The sequence below is a fragment of the Suricata suricatta genome, chromosome 9 (genome assembly GCF_006229205.1).
Source record: "Suricata suricatta isolate VVHF042 chromosome 9, meerkat_22Aug2017_6uvM2_HiC, whole genome shotgun sequence".
NCBI lineage: Eukaryota > Metazoa > Chordata > Mammalia > Carnivora > Herpestidae > Suricata > Suricata suricatta.
The window spans coordinates 23,127,634-23,154,855 of NC_043708.1; the positions used below are offsets into that span (position 1 = coordinate 23,127,634).

At 41.8% G+C, this 27,222-nt stretch overlaps 1 protein-coding gene across 5 annotated transcripts in view; it reads right to left on the minus strand.

The window, feature by feature from the left end:
- NRXN3 (neurexin 3) overlaps nt 1-27,222 on the minus strand; it is a 1,559,665-nt gene that overhangs the window by 1,417,351 nt on the left and 115,092 nt on the right. For 4 of the 5 annotated variants that reach the window (XM_029950481.1, XM_029950474.1, XM_029950480.1 and 1 more), the window contains exon 4: nt 23,265-23,294. In XM_029950481.1, coding sequence (XP_029806341.1) covers nt 23,265-23,294 — 30 coding nt within the window. Of the gene's footprint in view, nt 1-20,352; nt 20,365-23,264; nt 23,295-27,222 lie in introns of all 5 variants that reach the window. The other variant, XM_029950472.1, reaches the window with a different exon arrangement.

A 27,222-nucleotide genomic window follows, 5' to 3' on the forward strand; every position in this document is an offset into this window, starting at 1 on the left:
GAGGTAGTGTGGTAGAAAGGAATGAGAAATGTAGAAGAAGCAAAAGTTTGATACTAAGTTCACTGAAGAAGGTAAACAATCAAAAGTAGGAAGCATGCACTAGAAGTCCCCATCTGATATGCCCTCAAAGCTTTCCTCAATCTGTGCTTAGGTTCCCTTCAGGTAGGTAACTCCTGGTTGTCCAGTAACACAGTCTCCAAATCTCTGACACCCAACACACAACAGACGGACTTGGAAGGGTAGACAGATCTTGGTTTGAAGCCCATGGGAACCACAAAGGCACAATGCACTGCCAAATGTATAGCTCTGTCTATATTGGCTCAGGGATCTTGACACTTCAAAACTATGGTGCAAAGGAAGGTGCCTGGCCCCTCCTCCCCTTCCTCTACCATGGAACCAGAGACCCTGCCCTGACAACTAAAGACAAAAAGGTACAAAGCATCTAGACCTGCCATGCCTTGCTTTAGGCAAATGCCTCAGAAAAGTTTTAGCAAGGAGAATAAGCTTAAGAACGTTGAGGGAAACTTGATAAAAACCCACTGTGTTCACTGAAGAGCAGAGGACAGGAAGAGAAAGAGGAAAAGAGAGTTTGCAAATACAAATATTTATAAACCAGAAAGAAACAGGACAGAGACAGGACATAATAATTCTTTATGGGGAATTGATTTGGCTCTGGCTTTAAGGGTGGTGGTAATTTCTTGAACTAGTTGCTTATCCCTTGCTAGCTTTGGGAAAGTTTTTAAATATCTTGATCACATCTACTCCCTTAGGGCAGTGGAATAAATGCAAGATGGTGGCATAATAGTACCCTGGACTTGAACCAGAGAAAGGATAATTCAGAGCTGGGTAGCCCTAGGTGAGAGGCTGAATCTCTCTCTCCCTCTCTTAGAAGGTTTTTTTTTCTTTTTGAGAGAGAGAGAATGTGAGCAGAGGAGGGGCAGAGAAGGCAGGGGAGGACAGAGGGTCTGAAGCAGGCCCTGCACTGACAGCAGAGAGCCCTATGTGGGACTTAACCTCACAAACCGTGAGACCATGACCTGAGCTGAAATCAGACGCTTAACTGACTGAGCCATCCAGGCACCCTAAGAAGCTGAATCTCTTTAAACCTCAGCTTCCCCATCAGTGAAATGAGAACAACAGAAGTTCCATCACTGGACCACTGTGCAGATGCAATGGCCGGTGCACATTCAGCTCAAGCATATCACATGAGAAATGCACACCACGTCTCTGACACCCAGCAAACCAACAGTAGGAGTCGGCTGAGGCCTCCTTTTCCTTCTCCCTTCAGACCCACTGGGAAATTGTGGGATTAAAAGAAATCACAGACACAAGCATTTTCCATTCCTCTGACCACATGCTAGGTAAATATTAACATTCTTATGAACAGCAAGGTAAAGGGTCTTATTTGGATTATTCTCAAGGCAAATTAGTTGAAGGCGAGGTGTCTGGCCAGGAGCAGATAAGGTCAGATCGTGCACAGACGACCCCCAGCCTGCTCAGGCTCCTGTGTAGAGGAGATTAACACCCACTCCATGCTTCTGGGACCTCAGTGATGGAATAAATAATTCATTTCCATCTCTGTATCTCCTCCTGCTGCCTAAATTCAGATTTAAGTTTCAAATACTTCCATTTGTAACTATAATAACAACCAATATCCTGGTATGCCCCCCTCCCCCAAGTGGTGTGTATTCTCTCTGACTCTCCTGCAACTGGATTAGTCCCCAGGGAAACCCGAAGACTCACACTGTAACCTTTCTCAGAGCGGATTGAATAACTAGCTCCACTTACAGCTGTTCATGTGGTATCCCTGAAGACACCAGGTAAACACCGGAACCCCGGCAACTGCCAGCTGGAAACCGGAGCCAAGCTTCGTCATAGATCCCTCAGCCAACACAGGCACAGGCCACCGATTGTGAAATAAGAGCTGCCTAATTCACTTCTGGTCTCCACCTCAAGCTGCTTTTCCCTTCCCTTTCATCCAAATAAAACAATGGAGTCAACCAGACAGCTAAATGTCCTGCTTTGTTTTATCATCAGATTGTATTTCCTAGGCATTTTCTCATTTATGCTGTTGTTTAGATCTGATTCCTACTGGGGGGGTTTACAGACAGGAAATAGGAAGGATAAGATCAATCAAGGCTGAACGGAACACAGGGAGGGCCAGACCAACATGGCATGTGCAGAACAAACTTGGTTGAGATCACACCCAGAGGAAGGTGATGTGCAGGGCTCAGCCCCAGGCTGGCAAAAATGTATGTCAGCGCTGCCAGGAGTCTCCCAGGCCTTCAACAGTCACTCAGGTATAAGGGGAAGCTCTTGGGAATTTGAACAAAGGGAGGGACTTGAAGCTGGGACACATATGATGTCCTTATCTGTTGATAATTATAACCAGCACAGAATGGGAGTGTGGGAGCCATGCAGACTTCCCAGAAATGGGTCCCAGAGGTGATCTGTTAGAGACACAGGCTTTTTTAGGAACATGAGGTTGAGTCTGGTGGAGATGGAAATATAGGCTACAGCCATGTTTCTCTCCTGGTGGGAATGTGTACCCATCACAAATGCCATGACTGAATGTTCCCGAGGCTCCTGGGAAATAAGCCAATGTCACCAAACCCCATACAGACATGGAGACAGGCAAGACTCTCACTCCACCTTTACCATCCAAAGAGGACGAAAAGGCTTGAGTTTCACCAGGCATCTGCTTGCTTACCTGAAGGTAACAAATGATTCCTAAGAATTTGGGTCTCAGCTCCCCCACCTACTTCCAAAGACATGCTGCTCTTCTCTTTTACATTCTGACTTAGTAAAGAACCAAATAAGGCTCAAGGATACAGCCTCACAGACATTCCTCCACAGTGGGGACCACGTTCTGGCAGCTGCCTGAGTATCCCCCCGGAAGCCTGTTAAGAATGCAGCATCTCAGGGTCCACCCGGACCCTCCCAGGTGAGGACTTGACTTTTAACAAGATGTCCAGATGATACATGTGCACCTTAAACTGTGAGAAGCACCCGCCTAACAGCAGTTTCAGAAAGGTCAAATGCAACGTCGTTGCTAAGGGGCAGCAGCAGTCCATCAGGGAGGGGGGTTTGCCCTCCAGGGGCTTGGTCTGGACACACTAACCATGTCCTTCCAACTACTGCCGCTCAAGACCCATTCTCTTTTGCCTGCTACACTGGCTGCGCCTTCAGCCGAAGGCCCCCGTGACCTGGGGGGTATAAGGGAGGTGATGAGAGTGGTGGCAACAGGTCAAGGTGGAGCTAACGTCAGCAGTGACACTGAGGAGGCCCCGCCTCAAAAGCCCAGATAAAATGTGTGGCTGAGAATTAGGTCAGTGTGCCAAGGGGCAGCAGCTGATTAAGCAGCAGCTAAAGAGAAAGTCTCCGTGAATGAGGCGAGGCATTTGAGAAAGAGATATTTACTGAGAGCCACTCTGTTAAAAACACACTTGAGACTAGAGGGCTGTCTCACTGCGCCATCCATCAGTAGCAACCCGCGTCAGCTGACCCAAGCAGGGGCCTGAGATCCAGGCAGGAGGATGCCACGGTATCAGAGCACTTTTCACCTGAAGCAAGTTGCACCTTGCATGTCCTCCACCCCCGAGGACATTTCCCCTGCCTCCTTTCACGTCCATAAAGTATGATCCCAAGATACCGATTCCTTCATAACACGAATGCCAGGATTCCAGCATCCAGCATAGATGCCGTGGCCTCCCAGCTCTCTGCTTCCAACTACAACCTCTGTTAGTACACCCATGCCCCCCACAACTGACACCCCCTCCTCATGCAATAGGAGTACTAACCCCAAGCCAAGAGGGTGAAAAACACACACCCAGAGTTTCCTGATTCGTGATTAAGGACTTGGTTGAGTTTGGCTTCAGATTTTTCAGTCTCCCATTCAGGTGCAGTTGGCTTCCACTAGCAATATCCATCCCCCTAGTCCCAAACTTTGGATTCAAATATCCAGCCTCTCTCTGACTCTCCTGTGCTGCAGGAAAAAAAAAAAACCAACTCTTTCTCTTCATTCTGGAATATGAGCATAGGAGTCAGGCCTAGGATACCAACAAAACCCACCCCTCTGAAGACAGTGATTGGGTCAGAGATAAACATCTGACTTATGATGGTCCAATTAGTTGGAAACCCCAGGAATGCTCCGGAATTGCTGGGGAAGATTGTTACTCTTCTTCACTTATGTGAACCTAAAAGCAAATCACCTTGGGAATGGCCGTCAGCCATCTGGGGATCATAAGGGAAGCAGCCTGCCAAGAAGGAAGCAAACACCAAGAAAGCAAAGCCAAAAAATGGGCAAAGTGAGACACTAGGTCTTGGTCAAATCCTTTGAGTTACTAGACTTTTCAAGAACTGAGCCCATAAATTCCCTTTGTTGTTTAAGGCAGCCGAGGTGAAAGTTCTGTTATTTGCAGCTGAAAGCCTCCTAGCTGACATACCAGGTAAATCAATCATTCCTTGCTGGGAGGAAAGATAATGTCTCACCAAAATTCTCTTGGCCTGGGCATATATTAGACCCTCCCAGCTCCCTTCTCCCCTACCCTTCCCAAAATAGATGGTCTGACCAAAAAAATAAATAAAATAAAAAATAATAAAAATAAATGTATAAACCTCTCAGACAAAGAGGTCAGTTAAACCAGCTATAGAAACTTCGCTGTCCTGCCTTTCTGCATCCCCAGCTCTCTGAAACAATTACCCCAAGCCAGCTTAGGTTTTTAATTCTTTCCTTCATCTGGAGTTTCTTCCTTCACTCCATCTAGGGAGTTAAATATCAGAAACAAAACATCCACCCCTCCCCTGATTCTGCAGACCCCCTCCAAGTTTCCACTCCTTTCATCACTATATTTAGCGGGTGGAGGCAGCCTTTCTTCTAATCCCAGTGCAATGCTCTGGGCTCTTTCCTAATCCCTCCACCTGTGAGATAATTGCTGGCATTTAGGAGAAAACTCAATAGTAATCATAGACTTGCACACAAAGACACAAAAAGAGGCAGATAAAAAAGGAGGAAGAAAAGAGTCACAAGACAGAATTATCCACACTCTGACATCCATTCCAGAAGTACAATGTGGCCAAAGGGATAAAGGCACAGCTTTACAGGAAGGGGGTGCATTTCAAAATATCATGGTTTTAATGGTTCCTATACATATACTAGAGTAAGATAATACAAATGTAAAAATTAAAATGACTTGCCATCATTTAACTATTCACAAGTCAGCCACAAATAATAAGCCAGCCTATTAAACCTGGATTCCTCTTTATTATCGTCTTAATGCAACAAGAAAAGTCTCCTGGAGCACCTGAGTGGTTCAGTCAGTTGAGCATCAAATGGTGAGCTTGAGCCCCACATCAGCTGGCTGCTGTCAGCATGGAGACAGCTTCGGATCCTCTGTCCCCCTCTCTCTGCCCATCCCCCGCTCATGCTCTCTGTCTTTCTCAAAAATAAACCTTAAAAAAAGTCTCTTAATCAAGGGTGTCCCTTGCTAAGTGATGAAGAGGGAAAGAAGATGCTGAGCTATTCTTATCCAATGATCAGAATAAAACAAAGTGCTATAGAATCAGGCATTTGGCCCCACTTCATCAACATAGCCTAAGATCCCAACTACATTTCTAGCTTTTGGTTTATGAATGCATGATTGAGATTAAATCCCTTAAAAAGATATAATAAAAATTCACGCATAACAAATAGGTTTGTAAGCTAAGCTAAATGTGAAATTTGTTTTAAACAATATACAACACTTTAATAGAGTCAACACTTCCTTTCTGGTTTGCTTTCTTCCTAGGAGTTTGTAGGAGCACTGTGTGTCTCAAACTTGCCTGATCGTAAGAATTACTTAGACCTGCAGATTCTGTGGTTCTACAGTCAGAACTAAAGGTCTTCAGTCTCACGTGTTCCCGGGAGGATTCTTCTGACTCTGAGAAACATTATGGTAACTCGTAACAGTTTTATTTAAAATGAAATACATGTACAAATTATAGAAAAAGGAAGGGGTAGGGACCCTCTGTCTCACAGAAACCAAGGAGGCATTTTGTTTGTTGGTTTGAAGGAAGGTAGGCTGCAAAAGTCTAACAGGCCTGACACAAGATGATGCAAGAAAAGAGCACCACTCACCCACTGGGACAGCTTCTGTCATCACATCCACCAAACCCTTTTCCCTGTCCTCTTAGACACACAGCTAAACATTTCCCAGCCTCCTTTGCAATTAGATGGGATCATGTGATTGGGTTCTGGCACACACTACTTCCAGGCTTTAAGAAAATAATCCTTCAAGCTCCCTCTTCTTCTCTCTCTCTCTCTCTCCATCTGCCAGTTGAATGCAGTGAAGGAGGAGGTTCCAGAAAATGACAACGCCACAGGATGGAAAGTGCCTGAATGACTGCCTGGACCAGAGACCCCCTCCTCCACCATGCACCAATATGCACTGTAAACCATGATGTGGATAAGAAACCTGTTAGTATTAAACTTTGGGGATTTGGGGACAGTTTGTTACAGCAGTAAGTCTACCCTCACACACACACACACATACCACTACTTTCCTGTACCTCTCCATTCTGTCTTGCTCTCCCAGGCCTATTCTCTGGACTTCAGGGTCACGTAAACACAGTCTAATTGGGAAATAAGCCATAAGTAGTTGCCCTGGCAATGTCAGGATAATATCTCAACCTCACGGGAAACTACTTGCCCCTAGTAAAAGGCTCTCACATGTTAAGTAGGATTTGGTACAGACAAAACCCAAGACAGAAGAAAAAAATACATGAATAGCTCTTGGAATTCATGATAAAGGTGTTTTCCTCCTTCCACATTGTGAGCTGTTTAAGAACAAAGACTGATTTTTATTCACTTTGTGTATCCCTTGTGCTCACTGCTTGTTAAGTTCAATTAAACTTTGTTGTTACTGTCAAGAATGGAGGGAATATATTATTTATTAAAATTACAGCAAGAGCCAGACATCTTGTTATGCTCTTAACATGTGTTAGTTCATTCCTCTTCTCAATTTACTACCAGTAGAATAATGTATTCCTTATAATACATTACATGCAATATTATCTATATGCACTATTAAGAACATATTACAATAATGTATGATTATTCCCATTTTATGGAAGGGAAAACTGAAGTTCAATAAAATTAATTTAAGCGATGATAGGATATGTAGACTCAGCCTTGGCTTTGAGGTCAGGCAAAGTTAAGCTTATCTTGGTTCTGGTACTAGCTCTGTAACTAGTTTTGCAACCTTGGTCTTGTTTTCTTGCCTGTGATAAAGGGGCTAATGCCGTGGGATCGTTCTGAGATGTCTTTAACGCAACATGATTATTACATTAGAAAAATTGCTTTACGTAGAGAGGAATTGGTAGGGAAACTTAAGGATCATTTCAGGCAAGACAAGTCATTTCCATAAAGGAACAGGCACTGGCTCTTACCTCTAAAACAAACTGCCCAGCAAGGACCAACAGAAGAGCCAGTAAACAGAAATGCAACCGCTTACCTCTCGGGAGAATGTCCCGTCTCTGTCCACTAAACAGATGAAATAAAAAATGCATAAAAGGCTTCCAGCTACGGGGTTGGCCAGAAAGGGCATAAAGGATGCTAGAGAGAAAGTGAGGCTGTGAATCTTCAAATGTATTTTTTTTCCCTGTTATTTTTGGAGGAAAGCCGACAAAAACAGGAAGGGATCTGGAAAGTTGACAAAAATCATTATTCTCCACAAATTACTTTAACCTTGCCTCATCAGTGACCTTCACACTACCACTGGTTTAATGACATTTATTTCAACAGTAGCTGATTTCACTATTAAAAAGAGATGCAGAGCACAAGATAATACAACTAAATCACTCTTGTAAATATTTAATATCATTGCCTTTCTTTTTTCCCTTTTAACAAATCACTATCAAAGCTGAGCACATAATAGAAAACACATTTATTTATTCTATCCTGGAAAAAAAGCTTAGTGCTCATGCATTTTATCTATCCAGTTCTCCAAATGACTTTGACACTTGAGAGCCCCTGTGATCAAAACAGTCTGAAGGAAGGGGCTTTGCAACAATTTAAAAACGGATTTCATGTGCTGATCAACAACCCCCAAAAGTCCTCATGGAAGGGCACTAAACATAATCCATCAGACCCCTGGCGAACCCTGAAGGAGAAAATTACTTTTAAAAGAAAACGAAGGAATAATATCGGCTTAAAGATATATAGATTCACACTTGAGGGGAAAAATAAATTTTCCTTTTTAGTTAAAAATATTATAAATAAAATCACTAAACTATTCCTAAAGGAAGAAAGGAAGTAGAAAAACCATGAACAGTTTTGAAAATTAGTCCCAAGTGAATTTCCTCACAGGCATCCACTCTTGTAAACTGGCAACACGGGACAGTAAAAAGAAAACAAATGGGTGTAAAAGCTCTCTAACGTCATCTTGGCGTCACCACCTTACTTTAAGCCCAAACCAAAGCAGCTGACAGGGCCAGTCCATAAGTGGTGCAAAGAATTCTAAAATCCCGGAAGTCAGCGCAATTTCCTGACAGCGTCAAATGTCGGGTTGCAGTCAGCTCTCAGGGCAGTCACATATTTCAGAAACATCTTCCTTTAGAATGCCCACACTCTGATTGTTCCAGACCCTTTCTTACACTGCATTATCAATAATGATCTCAGCATCCTGGCGATGATCTATAACAAATACAGTTCATGCAGTGGTGATGACAAGTTGGTGGGAGGGAAAAGAAAATAGCACTGACAGCCAGAAGGTCTGGGTTCAACACCAACACAACAAATTATCATTGCGGCAACAAATGGGGTTTCTGCCCTCTTAGCTTATGTTTTGTCATCCACAAGATCACTGTGGGATGAACTGTAAGGAATTCTGAGCTTCGTTTGAGCTCTGAAATTACATGCTCCTAAAATTTGGGGAAGCAGATCAGCATTTTTATAAAGTAACTCTTAACTAAATGTTTTTTGTTTTCCTCATGGCTCATGTAGTTTCATCAAGTATTAGAATTAAATCCCTTAACTCTTTGTGCACCCATACAGAGCAAACACAACCCACCAAACACCTAAAAAACAAACTGGCTTTATCAAGATTACTTGTTTTATTATTAGTATTATGGGAGGCCCTAAAGGAAGAGGCCAATGATTCCCTCTTGCAATGGAATACCCAAAGAGCTCCTACCGAAAGTGTAATGGATTCACAGCAAGCTTGGATCTGTCCATGTTACTAAATTCTACAAAGAGTTACTAGCTCGGTTCTTTCTAGTGACCACTCAACAAGTATTCACTGAGTCATTTCCACCATGAGGCAGTCACTATTAGAGCCACTGGATGTACCATGGCGATCAAAACACATATTGCCCTTAATTTCGTGGAGCGTATGTTCTTATGGACTACTAACTCCTTAACGTTGTGTACTGCCATTTTCATTTGCACAGCACTTTAGCTGCATGATACCAAATGTTACCCAGAACAAACCTAACAAGTATGCATTTTACAGGCAAAGACATGGAAGATCAACAAGATTAATTCATGCAAAGTCCCCAGATCCATGGTGATATGGACAAGATGTGCTTATTATGATGCTGAAAACTAATGGTTGTTGTTAATGTTCATGATAACGAATGCTTTTTTAATGTTAGATCCAAGCTCTAACATTAGCCTTTGATATACATTTTCTCAATGGTTCCCAGCCACGTTGTGAAGTACCTAGTATTATTATTCTCATTTTACTTACTAGGACAATAAGGCTTTACAAGGTTATATAGGATGTGTTAAGCACTAATGGCAGGGCTCTAGCCTATCATATTTTCTTCCCCAGCACCTCAGATTAGTCTTTTGACAGTTACCTAACTGCCCTTTTTATACTAAGTCCTGACCATGCCTTAGAATTATTCACACCCAGATATCTGGTGTTCCAGGCTCAACTGCCTCATGGATCAGTTAGTTTAGAACTGGAATCTCGCCCATAACAATTTTGGCCAAGACATTTGTAAATACTCATTGTTGGTCACTTGGGGAAATGAAGCAGGGCATGGCTGGCTCAGCAAACTAGTCTCCACGAGCAGATTAATAGCCCCAGGTGAATGCCCTAAACAGATGGCTCAATGATAGTCACTTCATACTGAACAGACAGCACATAAATAGGACAAAGTCCTCAGCCTTGTAACGAGAGAGCCCACAAAATCCTTAGCTGAGCCAATGATTTCTAAACACAGTACAAGTCATGCTTTCCAGGAAGAATTTCTCCAACCTGTATGTTCACTGTCTGGGGGAAACAGAGCCATGGATGGTCCAACTCTCAGAGTGACAGCGAGAATGGTCTTAGCAATAAAGTGGACAAATAACCACAAGGACTGTTCGCAAGCTCCAAATTTCAAAGCAAATAAAACTTAAAGTTCCCAGTAATTTTCTCAGTTTATGCTGAGATCAGCCTTGCCTGGAGCGAAGCAGGCCATTATCAGGAGCGGTGTTTACACACAGTAGATGGAGATCCGTTGGAGCACTTAGGTAATACAAACTGCCAGCATTTTAACAAGACTAGTGTCTTTAAAACTGCAGTTGTTTTAACATCTGTGTTATGCATTTTACCAGGAAGCAGTAATTTCCCTATTGAAACTAATCTATCCCCAAAACTATTCCCAATCAAAACAGAAAATGTAGTCACAAAGATTCTTGAGTAAAGCCAATCCAAAAGCCTCTTTCAAATTCTAGAGACGTTACAACTTATAATATTAGACTTGGAAAAGACTTGAGACTTGTCTAAAGTTTTTCAACTGAACACTAGTTTTGATTCTAGCTAACCTCATCCAAAATGTAAATTTTTTTAAGTTTATTTATTTTGAAAGAGAGGGAGGCAGAGAGGGAAAGGGAGAGAGAGAACAAGAAAGAGAGAGAGACAGAGACAGAGACAGACAGAGACAGAGGCAGAGAGAATCCCAAGCAGGCTCTGCACTGTCAGCACAGAACCCCCAACAAGGGGCTTGAAGTCACAAACCATGACATCATGACCTGAGCCAAAATCAAGAGTCAGGTACTTAACTGACTGAGCCACATAGGTGCCCCTTGCTACCCCCCCAAAAAAATTCACATCAAAGAAATTTGGGTAACTTTGAAAACTACATTTTTTTTCTGAAGGATGTATAACTCGCATTGTCATAACAAAGGCTCTGAGAAGTCCTGTGGTCAAAAAAATCTGCCTTCAACCTATGTTTTGAAAACTTATTCTTCTCAGTGCTTTTTTTCTTCAACTATTATAAGCATTTCTCAAAATTCTTTTAGAAGGTGGAAATCTGGTTGAATACGCTGTATAATATCAGATTCTGAAAGATGACAAAACTTCCCCAAATTCACATGCACTTATGTTTTTCCTTCGGGCTATTTTGAAACCAGATGACATACTAGTTTTAAAGAAATATAACTCTTGAAACATCTCCAGTTCTTCTAGACCTAAACAGTAAGCAAATGGTTAGTATTTTTTAAGTTTGTTTATTTTGAGAGAGTGGGCATGCGGGGGAGGGGCAGAGGGAAAGTGAGAATCCCAAGCAGTTCAGAGTCTTACACAGGGCTAGATCTCACTAATGGAAGCCTGAGATCTTGAGCTGAGCCAAAATCAAGAGTCAGATGCTCAACTGACTGAGCCACCCATTCTTAAAGAAATATAACACTTAAAATGTCTCTGGTTCCTCTAGACTTAAACAGTAAGCAAACGGTTTATATTTGATTGACCTCCATAGCCCTCCCATCAACTGGATAACACACAAGTCTCGAGAGACATGGAACACTACAAAACTCACATTATTTAGTTCATGTTCAGAAATGTCACCAATAATTGGAGAAGGTGCTTTCTGAATGCATATTTTAAACCATTTAGCAACAGGAAACAACTGATCATAGTAACACTAAGTTGAGTTTAAATATTTCAAGAAAATGGGTTGAGAGATTTTCCTACCTTTGTTTATTGTTTAATACCCAGGTGATTTTGTTTTGAAAGAATTATAAAACAAACACATACACTCAAAATAGTATCTGAGGTTTGAGATTTAGTTTCAGAAATTATCAAGCCAAAGAACTGATTCTCATTTCAATAATGGATCTGCAGGCATTTACAAGGCACAGTCATAAGCTTATCTTTAAGTAAATATTTTGATTGTCAGACAGCTCTTGCCAACAAGGTTCTTTTCCAAACACTCTTGATGCGTCCAAGCCCACTTGCACCCTTATTTAATAATCTGCATCTGTGCTAAAATATGAAATCATCCTAAGAAAGTCGAAGCACAGGAAAAAAAGGATGTTCTGCAGGCTTTTTATTTAAAAGGGCTCCAGAACATGTGGGACCCCCTTCTCTTTCATCACTATGCTACATTACCATAAAGCTTAGGAAGTGAGCTATTACACACCATCATCCCTCCTAACTGCGATCACAGAAAATCACACTCACAAAACAGCATTAATTGTCAGAATTAGCAACCATTTAAAAGGCAGCTGTTCTTTCACTCTTAAACAGGCTCCAAATTTCAGATGCTCTCCTTGTACGGGCTCCTAGATCGATTGCTCTTAGACACACACACAATGGGTCCCTTAGCCAAGCAAATTTTTAAAAAATTTTCTAGATTCAAAGAATACAAGGAAATATTATTTATTAAGCAATATTTTCCACCCCAGTACTCGCCATCATTGTTACAATCAGCTGGCAAGCTTTCAACCAGCAGGGAACTGCTTGTGACAGCCCCAGGTGAAAGGGCTCTGATTTTTGTGGCTTGGAGGGGAAAAAGAGCAATATCGCTTTAAGAGTCAACAGTAAATTAACTTGCCCCAAAGAGTGAAATAATTAGCAGTTAGTAGCTTATTAAAAGGATGGCAAAGGCCAAGCTGCCATCTGGGATCTCCGGTTTCTTGTGATTGTTATTGTGTCAAGGCGTGCAAGCTGCATCAGCTTTCATGTCACCGCGCTTGCCCTTACTTTACATGTAAATTTTAATGAAAGATGCAGCACTTTTAAAAATCAGACGTCCATCCAAAAGTGTTATTAGTCTGGCTTTTTACAAAGCATATGGTCCTTTCTACCTCCTCTGTTCTACTAGCCACTAATGCCTTAGGAAAAAAAAAAAGAAGAAGAAGAAGAAAAGCCCAATGATATCAATTAGATGTTCTCTTTGTGCAGAAGGAAATCTGAGTGCCATCAAAGACAGGGGGCAAAGCTACACCTCACCAGAGAGCAATGTTTGGGACTGTTTACAGACAGCAAACACCACAATGCCTCCTTTTCTCACAAGCTTAGTTTGCTCTTAATGAAAATGAAAGCACTCTGGAGCCTGCCTGCTGATTACGCATGGATATGCCCAGCTTTGGAAGGAGCCGAGAATGCAGGCATTTATTAAAACTAAGTGATGGAAAGTAGCACAACAGAAATTTATGCAAGGTGATGGGATCCGTACCTCGATCTGGATGGTAACGACATGGGTACGTACAGGTTAAAAAATAAGGTGCACACTTAACAGTGTGGCTTATATATACTCTATACTGTGTGTGCTCTCTCTCAATAAATGAATGAATAAATGAAAATCCCTGCTTGTTCACACGCAAAGCAAGTTCTCTTTTCTGCATCTGAGAATTTAAAGAGTGGGTGGTTTGAACTAAATTATTACCTGACAGTTTCCCTGTAAAATAAATAAAATTAATTTTAAAACTCTGACTATATTAAGAAGTTGGAAACAATGTATTTAGAATGTTAGGAGGAGAGGTGGTTGTTACATCTGAAAGCCATTTTCAAGCTCCTATGCACTGTCACCAAGGCGTCAGTGTGGTCACACCCTATCAGTGTGGTCAGCCCTGTGTACTCAACACCTGGCACCTGGCCCAGCACACCGTTGGTTCTCGGGCAGTTTTTGTTGAATGTTGAATAAACATCACTTTTCTAATGTTACAGCAGACAATATGCTAAATTCAATGCAGGGCACCCTGGAATGCATTATTTTCAGTACACCTCAAATGGAAGCCACATATGAGAACACATTTAACCATTATAAACCTATTAATATGTATTTGGAGACATTCTAGCTATACCCAGATACATTACATAGGCCTGCACACCTGAGAAACAGACCATGACATATACAAGCCTAACCATATAAAGTAATGTACTTGCTCATTCTCTTATTAAATATTTTTCCATCACACTACTCTTTTGAATTCTCTCTTTATAAATGAGATGTGTCATAAAGATATTACAATTTAATATGAAAGATCCTTTACCTGTAGGTGCTGTCAAAGTTAAGTTTGTAGGAGTATCCACAGAGATCTACAGCTGAAAATTATACAGCCTCTAAGATTAACCAGATTCACTTGACAAAAGTCTACACAAGCAGAACACTACTCACCTTTGAGGAGCAAGTGTTTATGATATGCATACACAGATGTAAAATCTGTGTGTTATCAATTAACCCAAATTGATCATTGAGAAGGAAATAAACATGTTGCCTAGAAATCTGAGAAATACTTTCCTTTGCATGGTCAAATGGAACTTAATTGAAATATCCCATTGATCCATCACACATTTAACTAATAAACCTGTTCACATTAACATTTTTAAAAATGCTCCAAGAAACAACTGTTCTAAAAAGAAAAGCTCTCACGGTCCAATGAAAATTTCTAAACCAGGAATTTTAAAAAATACCTCATATTTTTAAAGCAGCATTTCAAAGACATCAATGTCAAAAACACAGAGTTGCTAAAATCAGGCAATTTTACTTTTACATTTAAAATAAATCTATTTTCCCCCACAGACTTTCAAAACATTAGGAGGGGGAAAAACATGGAAAACAGACTTCTTTAAAAAGCAAAGTGAGTTTAGGGGCGCCTGGGTGACTCAGTCGGTTAAGCCTCAGACTTCGGCTCAGGTCAGATCTCACGTTCGTGGGTTCGAGCCCCGCGTCGGGCTCTGTGCTGACAGCCAGCTCAGAGCCTGGAGCCTGCTTCCGGTTCTGTGTCTTTCTCTCTCTGCCCCTTCCCCCCTTCTCATGCTCTGTCTCTCTGTATCAAAAATAAATAAAGCATTAAAAAAAAAATAAAAAAAAACAAAGTGATTTTATTCATTGTCAAGAGGACAAATCAGTGGTGGATGAGAAACAGATGAGGCAAGAGATGGAAATGTAATATTACCCCTATTGTATTATAATTAGATATTTATAGAGCACAGATGAGTTTATTTTCATAATTAGTAGCTGGCATTGCATTTACTAATTTTCATAAACAGTTGGCTATCAAAACAGTAACTTATTTGCAGGGCTCTCTGGTCCTAGCAGGAACAAGAGGGGGCACAACTCCTCAAATCAGTTTTCTTAATGTTATTACCAGCAAAATATGATCTACATGAAATCATGTTCAAGCTCATATAGCTTGATTATCTCTTTCCAGTTTGGCCAATACTGATTAAGTTCAGCATATGAAGGCCAATGATCAAATCTGTATGGGGAAAAAACATGTAAATAAATCAGAAGAGGTCTCTAAGTTCTCATGGACAAAAGCAGATCTTAGGGTCACTGGTAATAAATATTCCTGTAAAGCAAAAGGTAAAAAGAAATTAAATGTCCCCCAGCTGCCCTTTGTATTTAAACTCATGCCAGTTCTCAGCAATCACTGCAGGTGTCTGTTATCTCTCTTCCTGGCCATTCTAAGCATTCGCCATACCTTCAGCCATGCCTACTCTACTCTACAAAACCAACTTCACCCAACACGTAGATCAGGGTAGGAAAGAGAGATTCCTGTGTCTCAACCACTGCCACAGGCAAAGAGAAATTTAATCAAACATGCTGCCAATGACTATTTCCCACTATTGACATTCTGCAAGAAATCTTGGAGGAATATCTTAGTCCTTCCTCCTCAAGCCAAAGGTCAAAAACTTGTAGCTTGTGAGCCACATCAGTGTGTGTGTGTGTGTGTGTGTGTGTGTGTGTGTTTGTGTGTGTGTGTGTACGTGCACGCACGTACCCACGCATACATACAGAGAGCAAGAGATGCCATGAATTGACATTTTTATAAAATCTGCTTTTGGCTCTTCTGAGGATCTGGTGACATTGGACATGCATTCTTTTTTTATTTTTTAATGTGTATTTGTTTTTGAGAGAGAGGGGGACAGAGGATCTGAAGCAGGTTCTGCACTGACAGCAGAGCCCGACATGGGGCTCGAACTCACGAACTGTGAGATCATGACCTGAGCTGAAATCAAGTGTTGGTTGCTTAATGAACTGAGCCACCCAGGCACCCCTGGGCACACACTCTTCATTGCAGCAAGCAGCTGGAGCAGGGTAGAGGCTGCTGTCCTCGACAGGATTTGTGCTCTCCAGTTTGCCATGGTCCCCACTACTCCCTATTGTTGATTTTACCCTAGAGTTTTTCTTACATGAGATCTACTCCTTGATGATACCTATCAGACTTCTGTTGACATTGGAGTCTACAACACCTACTCTAAGTTCAGCGTCAAGGAAAAATATTTGATCACCTAACCCAGAATGGGCAATCCCCAAATCAATAAGAAAAGGGGGATAGAGGCTAAAACACACTCTAAACACTTTAACAAAGACTATCAAAATCAGGTCAAAAAAGCTGACCAAGGCAGGGTGCTGAGTAACTTCTCTGGTCTGCCACTTTCAGGTAGTCACATTTGCTTTAGGCTCAGTGCAGCCAAAGGCAGTAGTGCTGCACCTGAATGTGGTGATTATCATTATAGCATGAACATCTGCTCAGTTTTGTAGATTTAACTTCATAATTCTTTCCACTATGGGTTCACTGCTTTGCTGTTCGGCTTTAAAGAATGACAAGATGTATGGCTTTCTTTTCTCTGACAAGCTCCTAAGAATAAATCCAAAGGCCTTTCCTGCTTTTATTCTGATACAATCTGTGGCCATTTCCCTCTGTCACTTGTGCACACAGGGCCAAGAGAAGGCCTGGGTGAGGAGAGAGCTGAACCAAAACATTTGGCCTCCCTTCATGACCTACTGGGGCCTCTTTGCTCCACTGGTTGGGAAAATGAGGGTAGTGATAAGGGGCACAGGTTGTTGTACAACTCTGGACCAAATACTGAGCTAAGTGCAGTGTGGGTGACAGAAATGGCTGAGACACAGCCTCTGTCCTTTAGGGAGAGGACACCTGAAACACATGAGTAATCTGATTCAAGGCAGTTTGGCACAGGTACTCTATAACAGAAGCACAAAGTCTGGCACACCTGGGAGGCTTGGCTTTAAAGGATGACAAGGAGCAGAAGGGTGTTCCAAGGACATTCGAGAAAGAGGGCAGAGCTCAGGCCAAAGACCAAAGGTAGGGAATCATACTGTGGATTCAGGCACAGTGAGTTGTTGACTTTAGGGGAAAGGAGGCTGGTAGGAGTGATAATATGGAGTGGGAAATATTGTAGAAAATAAAGCTTGGAAGCCACATTGACAATTATACAATAAGAATCCTTCAAAAGCTTTTCCACAGATGAGCTGCATGATCTGACTTAATTTTAATTTTTCTTTATTTTCACTTTTAGGAAAATGACTGATAGGATAAGAAGGATTAGAGATTCTGAATCCCTTCTAAATGCAACCTACAATGCTAGACACATCTGGACATTAACAAATGAATGTTTGTCTTACACACACTTGCCGCCTTGCAGAGAGGAGTGTTCCAATTCTCAAATAACTCTAATACAAAATATTAAAGAGATACATGAAGAGAGAACTCATCTCTGAATGGAGCACTCAAGGATAGCATCAGCTAGCAAATGAAATGTATGTGTGATTTCAATGAGCAGAAGAAAAGAGAAGGAGATATTACAGGGGAGAGAAACAGAATAAGTAATGCTAGGAGACAAGGAAAGGTCCAGTAAGGTTATCTGGTATCCTATTTGGCAGCAGTTTTGCATCTAAGATTAACAGGAAAGAAGGCTAAAGGTAAACAAGGTCATATAGGAATGGATGGCTTTGAAAGTGACATAGATAATCCTGCACTTCATTTGGTGGACAGCAGGGCTTAAGCACCTCTCCATTACTGGACAGACTGGAAGAGAATAGAGGCAGGAGGACTGATTAGGCTAAGGCAATAACCTAATAAGGGCTAAGTGGGAAGTGAACTAGGGTGTTGGTAATAGAGATGCAAAAGACATTCCAGAGGAGAATCCCAACAAGCTCTCTCAACTAATCGCCTGGGAACAGAAAAGTTCAGGAGGGATAGAAAACAATTGTTGGTTTTAAAAGTCTGGGTGATGAAGAGGATAGAGATATCAGAAATGGAACCTGGATTGTGGCCAGGTGATATGAAAATTGACTTTAGACATACTGAGGTCACAGTAGTGGGACAGTGATATGGACACATGTTCCAGAGAGCGCAAAGTGACAGACTGGAACTTGGAACTTGAGACAGGTTGGTGCCAAGGAAGTGGGTGGAGGCACATGCATGTGCCTGGATCCAAGAAAGACAATACTAGTAGAAGTAAGGGGCCTAGATTCTGGGTTTCATTTCCATTTGGTCAGCATCTGACGTAGGTACTTTGGTTCTCCAAGCCTTGTTCTACTCATCCATAAAGCAATGGTAACACCATCGCCTACCCCATAAAACAGGTGTGAGGATTAAATGTGATAAGGCATATAAAGCACATGGCACAATGGCTGGTACATAGGACATGTTCATTGGTAGCAGCAGTGGCCAGACAAAAAAATAAGCTACCCATGTGCAAAAGCTAAAAGGATCTATCTTGCGGGATGATTCAAGGGATTAGGGAAAGACAAGGAGAGTGTTGGAGGGGTGGGAAGGGAGGAAGACTGATTCTCATGTAATCTCACAGAAGCCAGTGGGAGGAGCGGCAGGGGATACAGCGCCACGCTCTTCAAGGAGGGTTGAGTCCTGGACAAGGATTGGTGGTTTTGCCTATGTGCCTAAGAGGAGATTGCTGGTACCTCTGGTTGAATAAAGGAGAGAAGTGGAGGGGGCAGCCAGATGTACACTTCCACTCATCCTTCCTCCTCTCTTTCCCTCTTCTTCACCTCCTTTCTAAAGACTCCAAAGTCACAACAGGGTAAGTGTTCCCCATGACAAATTTCAGAGAATAAGCCTGCCTGTGATTAGTGTAAGAACAAAAAAAAAAAAAAAAAGGCAATTGACCACCTCCAAAATCCAATATGGAGAGAACCAAACTGCTTCCAAGGTAACCATCTATAACTTTAAAAATCCAGTAAAGCATGGAACTCAAATGAGAGATGGACCATTCACAGACTAGTATCAAATCAGCATGTTCAGTAACCCATCGGGCCCTTCTTTCTTCAACATCTCGTGCCAGAATTCACATTTCCTATTCCTGTTATTTTCTGGTCTTTGCAGCAAGCGGCAGCACACAGCTCCACAGAGATGGGGCCAGAGAGTTAGGAGGGGAGAAGAGAGAACCGATGCAGTTGCAGACACATATTTATAATTTATCAACTAACCTCTCCCTTAACTCCTACACAGCTAACCCAGGTTGAGCTGGTGAGCCAGGTTCTTGGGCAGTCTCTGATAGGTTTGATTGGCATGGAGGAGTGAGCCATGCTCTCCAAAGGTGTGAAGCTGAAAGCCATGTCAGAGCACTGGAGGAAGCCCACCCCCTCAGCACCTTTCTTTTTCCCTGCCTACCTGGCAAAAGGTTGACTCCGGAAGTGAAAATCCAGTGTTACCTCTCTCCATGTTCTCCTTCCAATGGAATGCACTGTCATTCCTGTGCTCTTCCACAGACCTAGTCCTACCCTTCTTAGCCCACTGCCCCCAGTCAGAACATTTCCACTCCCCAAAATGCAGGAAATAGAGAAGATAAAATAGCAATACATAAATATCCCCCAAATTTCACATTAAATGTCAAGCAATTCGCCATTCCTCTCCCTTTTCTTGTCTATCATCCTTCCCTCACAGATATTGTCCCCAAAGTAATAAAATCCCCAAATGCAGTTGTCCCCAAGTAATAAAAACAATGGTAAGCCATTTCACATCTCCCCTGTTTCTTCAACATGTTTCCTGAGAGGAGATCTTAGACTATCCCACATTTAAATAAAATAGTTGTGTATAACTACTTTCAGAGTCCCCCATTCCTGATAGAAATAGCACACCATAATGGAGAAGACCCATCCTGGATTTCCAAGGAGGCAGGCCCACTCAGAATGATCCCCAACAACTGAACACCAAGTGCACTGAAGGGAAATGATAGTCCTGGCTTTTTATTTATTTATTTATTTACTTAGTTGTTAAAAGCACTCAGTTATAATCTGGACTGTATTCATCAGAATTGACAATTCCCCTTGGATATATGAATATTTCAGAAGGCAGATTGATAGTTATAATGAGAAAAATAAAATGATTTCTACCTTTACTTCTACCTACAGAAATGAAGTGGAAGGTCCAATGAAGTAGAGGAGGTATGGTGTCCACCATGGAGGCGGTGAGAGAGAAAGAGAGAGAGAGAGAGAGCAGGGAGAGGAAAACATCAGCACACTACAGACACACAAAGAAACATAACACATACAACAAAAACCCACAACAATAAAGGCAACAGCACTACAATATCTTGAGAAAGCAGCACGAACAAATGCACAAATGTGAAGCCTAAACAAGCCAAAACAGTGTGACCAGCAAGGCTGCCTTCACTAGCTTCATGTTTAAGCTTTTCCCATTAGTTTCTTCCCAGGCCCATCCTTAGAAACATGACCAAGTCTCCATGCAAAAGCACTGCGTGGCCACATGTATGTGAAACTGCATACACTTAACCAATGCAAATTGTATGTATGTAAAATTGCTTAGGGAAAGTCTCAGAGAAGCCAAGTCCTCTGGTATTTTCCCAACATTAACACGAGTCTTGAGGACCAAGAGTGTCACATACATGTACAGGGGGTACACACATAACACACCTAAATATTTCCAGACATATTTTCAGGCATCAGAAACAAATTCTGGAGATTCAGTGGGAACCAGTCAGAAAACTTTCTTTCATGTTGAAGGAATAGGAGAAGGAAAACAGTGTAGATGGAAAGCAGAGTTGATTATTTAGACAATCATCACAGTGCAGGAACAGAGAAGGGAGTTGAAAGTGGGGAAAAACAGGAAAGGAGGGGAATGCAGTCAAAGGACCTTCTTAAAAACATATTAAACTGCAAGTTGCAACTTAAAAATTTAGAGGCACTGACCACCCAGAAGAATTCTGCATCCTTTCTTGAAACCCTCTCTGAAGAGGGAGTCCCAGTATCTGTGCTGTCATTCTTTCATTGCCTAAAGACTCTGTTTCTACAAAGTACTTGACTTACCTCCAGAGCATGTGTACATGAGTGTGTGTGAATTCTCTGCTCAGGTGCATGTTGATGCTGGGGACCCACAAGAAGCTGAGGAGGGGATGGGAAAGTTGTATAGGACAGATTCTCCACATGCTGTTCATAACAATGTTGGGAGTGAGGCCTCCCAAATACCTCAGCTGCACCTCCAAAGGGTCCAAAATAAGCCAAGTCAAGATTAAAGAAGTCCCACTAGTCTATCCCATCTGCCTAGTCTCTATCCTATCACAGCAGCCACATGATGCCCTCACAGCCCAAGCCACTCCATGTGGAAGCTAAGAGGACCCCTAAAGAGCAAAGGGGAGCACAAGGCAAGAAAGTCATCAGGACTCCAATGGTCTGCTTTTTCTGGTGGAACTTGCTATCAAAGTCAGGCCACCAAATCCAGCAATTCATAAAGTCTGGGCCGTCCTGCTTCACAGAGATGTGCTTAACTTTCTCAAACTCCCAAATACCAGGTTGACATCAATCACACTCTGTTCATACCCACTTCATAGTTACCTGCTGTTGGCAGATAACTTCCCTCATTCTTGGACAAGAAGAGTAAGGCTTCATCCCAGTCTCTTCCAGAGCTCCATCTAATTAACACTGGCAAATTCACCCGACCTCCTGCCTCCAGCTCTGTTCTTTGATACTCACTCTATCCCACACAGTATCTTCATTGAAAGTCTGAAGTCCACGTCATAGATCTTGGCTCAGGTGTGAAGGATACCCTTGAACTGGGAAAGTGTGCTTCCTCCTTACACTGTCTTATCAAGTCAGGACGCCCACATCAGCTCCCTGGACATCATAAGCAAACTTCTCTCAGCCCTAGTGGTTTCTTGTGTCTGAGTATATGCCCCTTTATGGCAACACTGTTGGATGGGTCCAGTGTAAGGGAACAGGGAAGGGAGAATGGCTCTTCAGGACTGCCCCAACCTCCTCAAAAGATCAAGAAAAACCAGGAAACATAGAAAGACCCCATCTTCCCCTTTTCTTTGGTCCTCCAAAAGAGGCACTAAGTCCTGTGTGTATTTTCAAAAGACACAGACCAGAGAAATTAAAGTACACTCTTTGGGTGTCAGGGCAAAGCAGGTAGACCAATCTTGCAATCATCTCCAGGCTCAGAAGAAACACAATAGTAGCAATTGAACAGAGAAGGAAAAGACAATTTTAAGTAGGCTCAGTTCTCGAATCCTGATTTAGGCTGATGATGTGGAAAATTTTTATTTAGGAGAAAAAGGCTTCATTCACAGCCCACCCTGTGCTTAGCTGAGCTGAATTTCCTGCACAGCTCATTCCCTGCATATTTGAATATTTTAGGTTGCAGATGCTGAATTTACAGATCTTTATATGCAGTTTTCTTCAGGGTGTATAATGAGTTAGAATCCTGCCATGAAGACATTAGCATGTTCTTTCGGTGGTTTTTGCTTTTATATAAAAGTGAAAACAGTCAAACCCCCAAGGGCTTCCTTTGACCATGTGGGGCCAAAATTCATTACAATGGGCAGTGGGATGGAGGGGAGGACAAAAAGCAAACCTTTACTCAGAATGAAATTCAGGGAGAAACTCAGCTCCTCTCCCCCACCCACAGGGCCCCAGCATGAGGCCTAGGGAGGAGCAGGAGGAAGTTAACCGCTCTGCTGCTCTGAAATTAGCTTCATTCACCCCCATTATCGACGCCGTCATGCCTTGTTTCATGCTTCTCTCTTGGAGGCAGCCCAGCAGGGCCAGCGCCCGGAATGACAAATGGCGGTGCAGAATGGACAAGCCAAGGGGATGGTGGGGACAGGAAACCAAGATGCATTGGGAAAGGTGCCCCCACCACAGGGTGGCCCCCACTGCCAGCCTGTCCCACAGCAGGAGGAACAGGCAGCAAATGGCCTGCCAGCGACAATGAGGCTCTGAGTGACCAGCCAGAGGCACAAAAGCAAGCAATTTGGGCAGCTGCAGTGCCACAAGCACAAAGCACCTACCTTGTTCACTCATCATGAGGTGGGAAAGGCCTTGAGGAAGGAAAAGAGGGGGAAAGGAGGTGAGGAGGGGGAAGGGGAAGGAAAAAAGAAAGAAGACAAAGTTAAAATCCCCAATGCAATGCAATCGTCAGTTAGTTTTCAAGTAGGAGGAGGACTGAGTGTCAGGATATCCACACTCATACACATGCAGCCAACTCTGAGAAACCACCTCCCAGCTGCTGGCAGAACAGCGGTCTTCCAGGTCAACCCTCCAGGTCAAGGACAGTCTTCGGTTTGCCGAACCGTTCTGGGCCTCATAGTGAGAGCCTTCCACTCACCACTGTTCTATATGATGCTCAGGATTTGAAATAAACCTAGTAAAGATTAGGTCCCTTGCAAAGAAGACTCAAGCTGCCAGGCCAAGCATGTTTCCTTCTTTCTTTTAAATGGCTTTTTACACTAATACATGGTCACTGTAGCAATTTTGAAAATTTCAGAAAAGAAAAAAAATCTGTGTGATCCAGAGGTTACCACCCAATTTTATTTTCTGGATACAGTGTTCTTTTCTACAAAAGTGGAATGACTATCTGCTTCCCAGAGTTGCTCAGACAACCTGAAACTATTTCCCCTCTTACCTTTGTCTTAGACCAGCGATGACCACAGCCCTGCCTTCCATCACTACCCCCACCACCATCTTGTCCTAGAAGGTCTCTGGCCCTTGATCAGGGAGGTCAAGACCAGCACTGAATGGGTTAAAGGAGGTACACAAAAATCCCAATTAACAAATAGTACAACCTCCGGCTATGTTCTTAAGGAAGTCAAACAAGGCTATTAAGAGCTCATTACTTCACGGGAAGCATAAGCTCTGATAAATCTATTAAAAGAAAAGATTTCCAACCAGTAACCAACTGCACCAGTTATTAGCTCTACCATTGCTCTCATTATTACTGGAGATATTTGGCAACTCCATATCACCCAACAGAACTTTTACCAAGAGTGAAATTCTGGGACACATGGGATTAATAAAGAAGAAAAATCCCTATATAGTATAGAAATCCCTAAATGTTTTTGGAGATTACTAGAGATTTAGAAAAGTAATCAGAGGCAAAATATAGGTCAACCAACTGACTTTTAAAAGATCGATGATATTAAATACAGATACATGTGCCATAAATGTCATGGACTCTAGTTTTTAAACAAATTTCATTAAACTATAATCACACTTCAAATGCACATTTCTAGCAGACCTAGGATTAATATACTTACAAAGAATGGAATCATGCCAAAGTAAGTCACTCTCATTTGTTTAAAAAATAATTTTTGGTCTTTTTTGGGAATGAATAATAGGAGAGGGAAGAGAAGAGCCCTTTACTGGCTAAGAGAAACCTTGGTGGAAGTCACTGTTCCTAAAATGCCTGATATTTCTAGACCAAGCCATCACCTTCACTATCCACTAAAGGAGAGGTCTGGGGTGGTGGGTTATGTGAAAAAGTGACTATTGTAAGAATTAAGAAAGAGAAGAAGAAGGGACACCTGGGAGGTTCAGTCAATTAGGTGTCTGACTTCAGCTAAGGTCATGCATGATCTTGTGGTTTGTGATTTCAAGCCCCACGTTGAGCTCTGTGCTGACAGCTCAGAGCCTGGAGTCTGCTTCAGATTCTGTGTTTCCCTCTCTCTCTCTCTCTGCTCCTGTTTTGCTCGCACTCTCTCTCTCTCAAAAATAATAAACATGAAAAAAAATTTTTAAAGAAATGAGAAGACCCAAGAAGGGGTTAAAAATGAAAAGAAACTAATACTGCATTATATATTTGCAAGTTGCTAAGTCAATATAGCTTAAATGTTCTCACCATAAAAAAGAAATAGTGATTATGGGAAGAGATGGAGGTGGTAGCTAATGCTATGGTGCTAATCATTTTGCAATATTTAAATATATTAAATCAACTCCTTGTACACCATAAACTTACACAACGTTGTACATCAATCACATCTAAATACAGCTAGTGGGGAAACTTTAGAATTTTTTTTAAATTAAAAAATGAAAGGACAAACATTTCACACTTACAATTAAAGATGCTTAACAGCTCAGAGAAGACGTGGTATAGTCTTTCCTTTTTTTGACTCAAATAGACATTGTAAAAAAAAAATTACTGAATGAAGAGTAAACAGGGCAATTGGTATAAAAAGGAATCTAAAGCCTGGAGGTGGGGTCCATCTATGTGCTACATGTGACAACATTAAAGCAATGTTTCCCAAAGTGTATTTCAGGGACCACTTGGGGATACTTATTAACAAAAAAGATCCTGGGTCCCCAACCCAGGACACTAATAATTTAGAATCTTGGGGAGGAGTTTGGGGAAAGATCTGAATTTTAAACAAGTTACCCAAGTGATTCCCATTCTCGCTAGAACTTAAGAGCTGCCCCTTTAGAGTGGCATATAAATCAAATTTTGGTAAATTAAATAGTATGATAAACGCACTAAGAGGAACTGGATATTTAAAGGAACCCTGCAGTGGATCCTTTTGTAAAAGAAGGAATCCTTTTCAAATGCAAATAACCCACCACCTGTGTTTTTTAAATTCAAATATGTACTTATCAGGCTTTATTAAGCTACATATATAATTTCAGATATTGGAACTCAAATAAAATGCTCATATTCTTCAACTTATGAAAATCTTAAATAGAAATATTAGGCCAAGAACGTAACTCTGGGATCCTGATGTTAAAATTGGTTTTGCAGGCAAAGAAGCAAAATGGAAAGAAACAGGATGGTGCAAGGGAGAAACTACAACCATAATATGTTTTACGTTTTATCTTGGTTTTGGACAAGGACATTTTATTCCACTTTCAAGAGCTTTTACATCAGTATCTTCTCTTATACAAAAATATTCTCAACTCTTGCATAGTTAAGAACTGGAAATCAAGAATCCCAGAATGTCCAGTTCTATTCTGACATGGTTTCTGTCCCCTCTTATTCCCAGACTCTCCTACCTGCTGTTAAAAATCTCGGCCGCCACCCTCCACTGCTCCCTCCCCACTCCCAGGTCACTGAATGGAAGAACCAACAATCCACCAACCATGTGACCCAAGTACCTACTAGATGCAAAGACTGGATAAGGTACTGGATATACCAGTATGGTAAATGATCACTAACCTCTAGGAGTGCAGTCTAACTGGGAAGATGTTATGTGTTTATATTTACATAAACGTGCATGTGATCTATATTACTGTATCTGACAGTGAAGTAAAGGGGTTAAGATCAAGGACTTCTGAGCCAGATGTGAATCCTAGTTTTGTTCCTTTCTCGCCTGTGACGCTGGTAAATTTGCTGAATATCTCTGTGCCTTGATTTTCCTATCTGCAAGATTTGAATAATAATAATACCAAACTTATAGGTTTTGAGGACTAAATAAGTGAATATACATAAAACTGAGCCTGCACATGGTAAGGGCTTTATAAGGGTTATTGTTGTTATTTTTATTATGTTTTAAAAACATACTGATGTGTGAGGCAACACCTAGCACAATGACTGACACACAGTTCATGCTCAGTATATGTTTGGTGACTAAATGAGGGATGAATGAATGAATGGGTCATTATTAAGTGTCAAATGATAAATTCAGACAATAAAAACCACAGGACTATGAGGCAGGCCCTGGGTGTACAGGAAAGGTTTTTGGAGAAAAGTGGGATTTGAAATAGACCCTGGAAGATGGTTTAGGATTTAAAGAGATGGAGGACACTCCAGGTAACACCACTAGTGAATTTGTATGGACTTTCCTGTTCAACTTTCCAGAAGGACCTAGGACACTGCCAGGCACATGGTAGGCACGTAATACATGCTATTCAAATAACAACAAACACATATAAACAGTTAAGAAAAGGAAGAAATAAAAGGTGATCTTAAGGATGAGAATAGGAACCATTGTATGAAAGCCTTGACTTTCAAGGCTAAGGATCTTAGAGCTAGTGGGACACAGA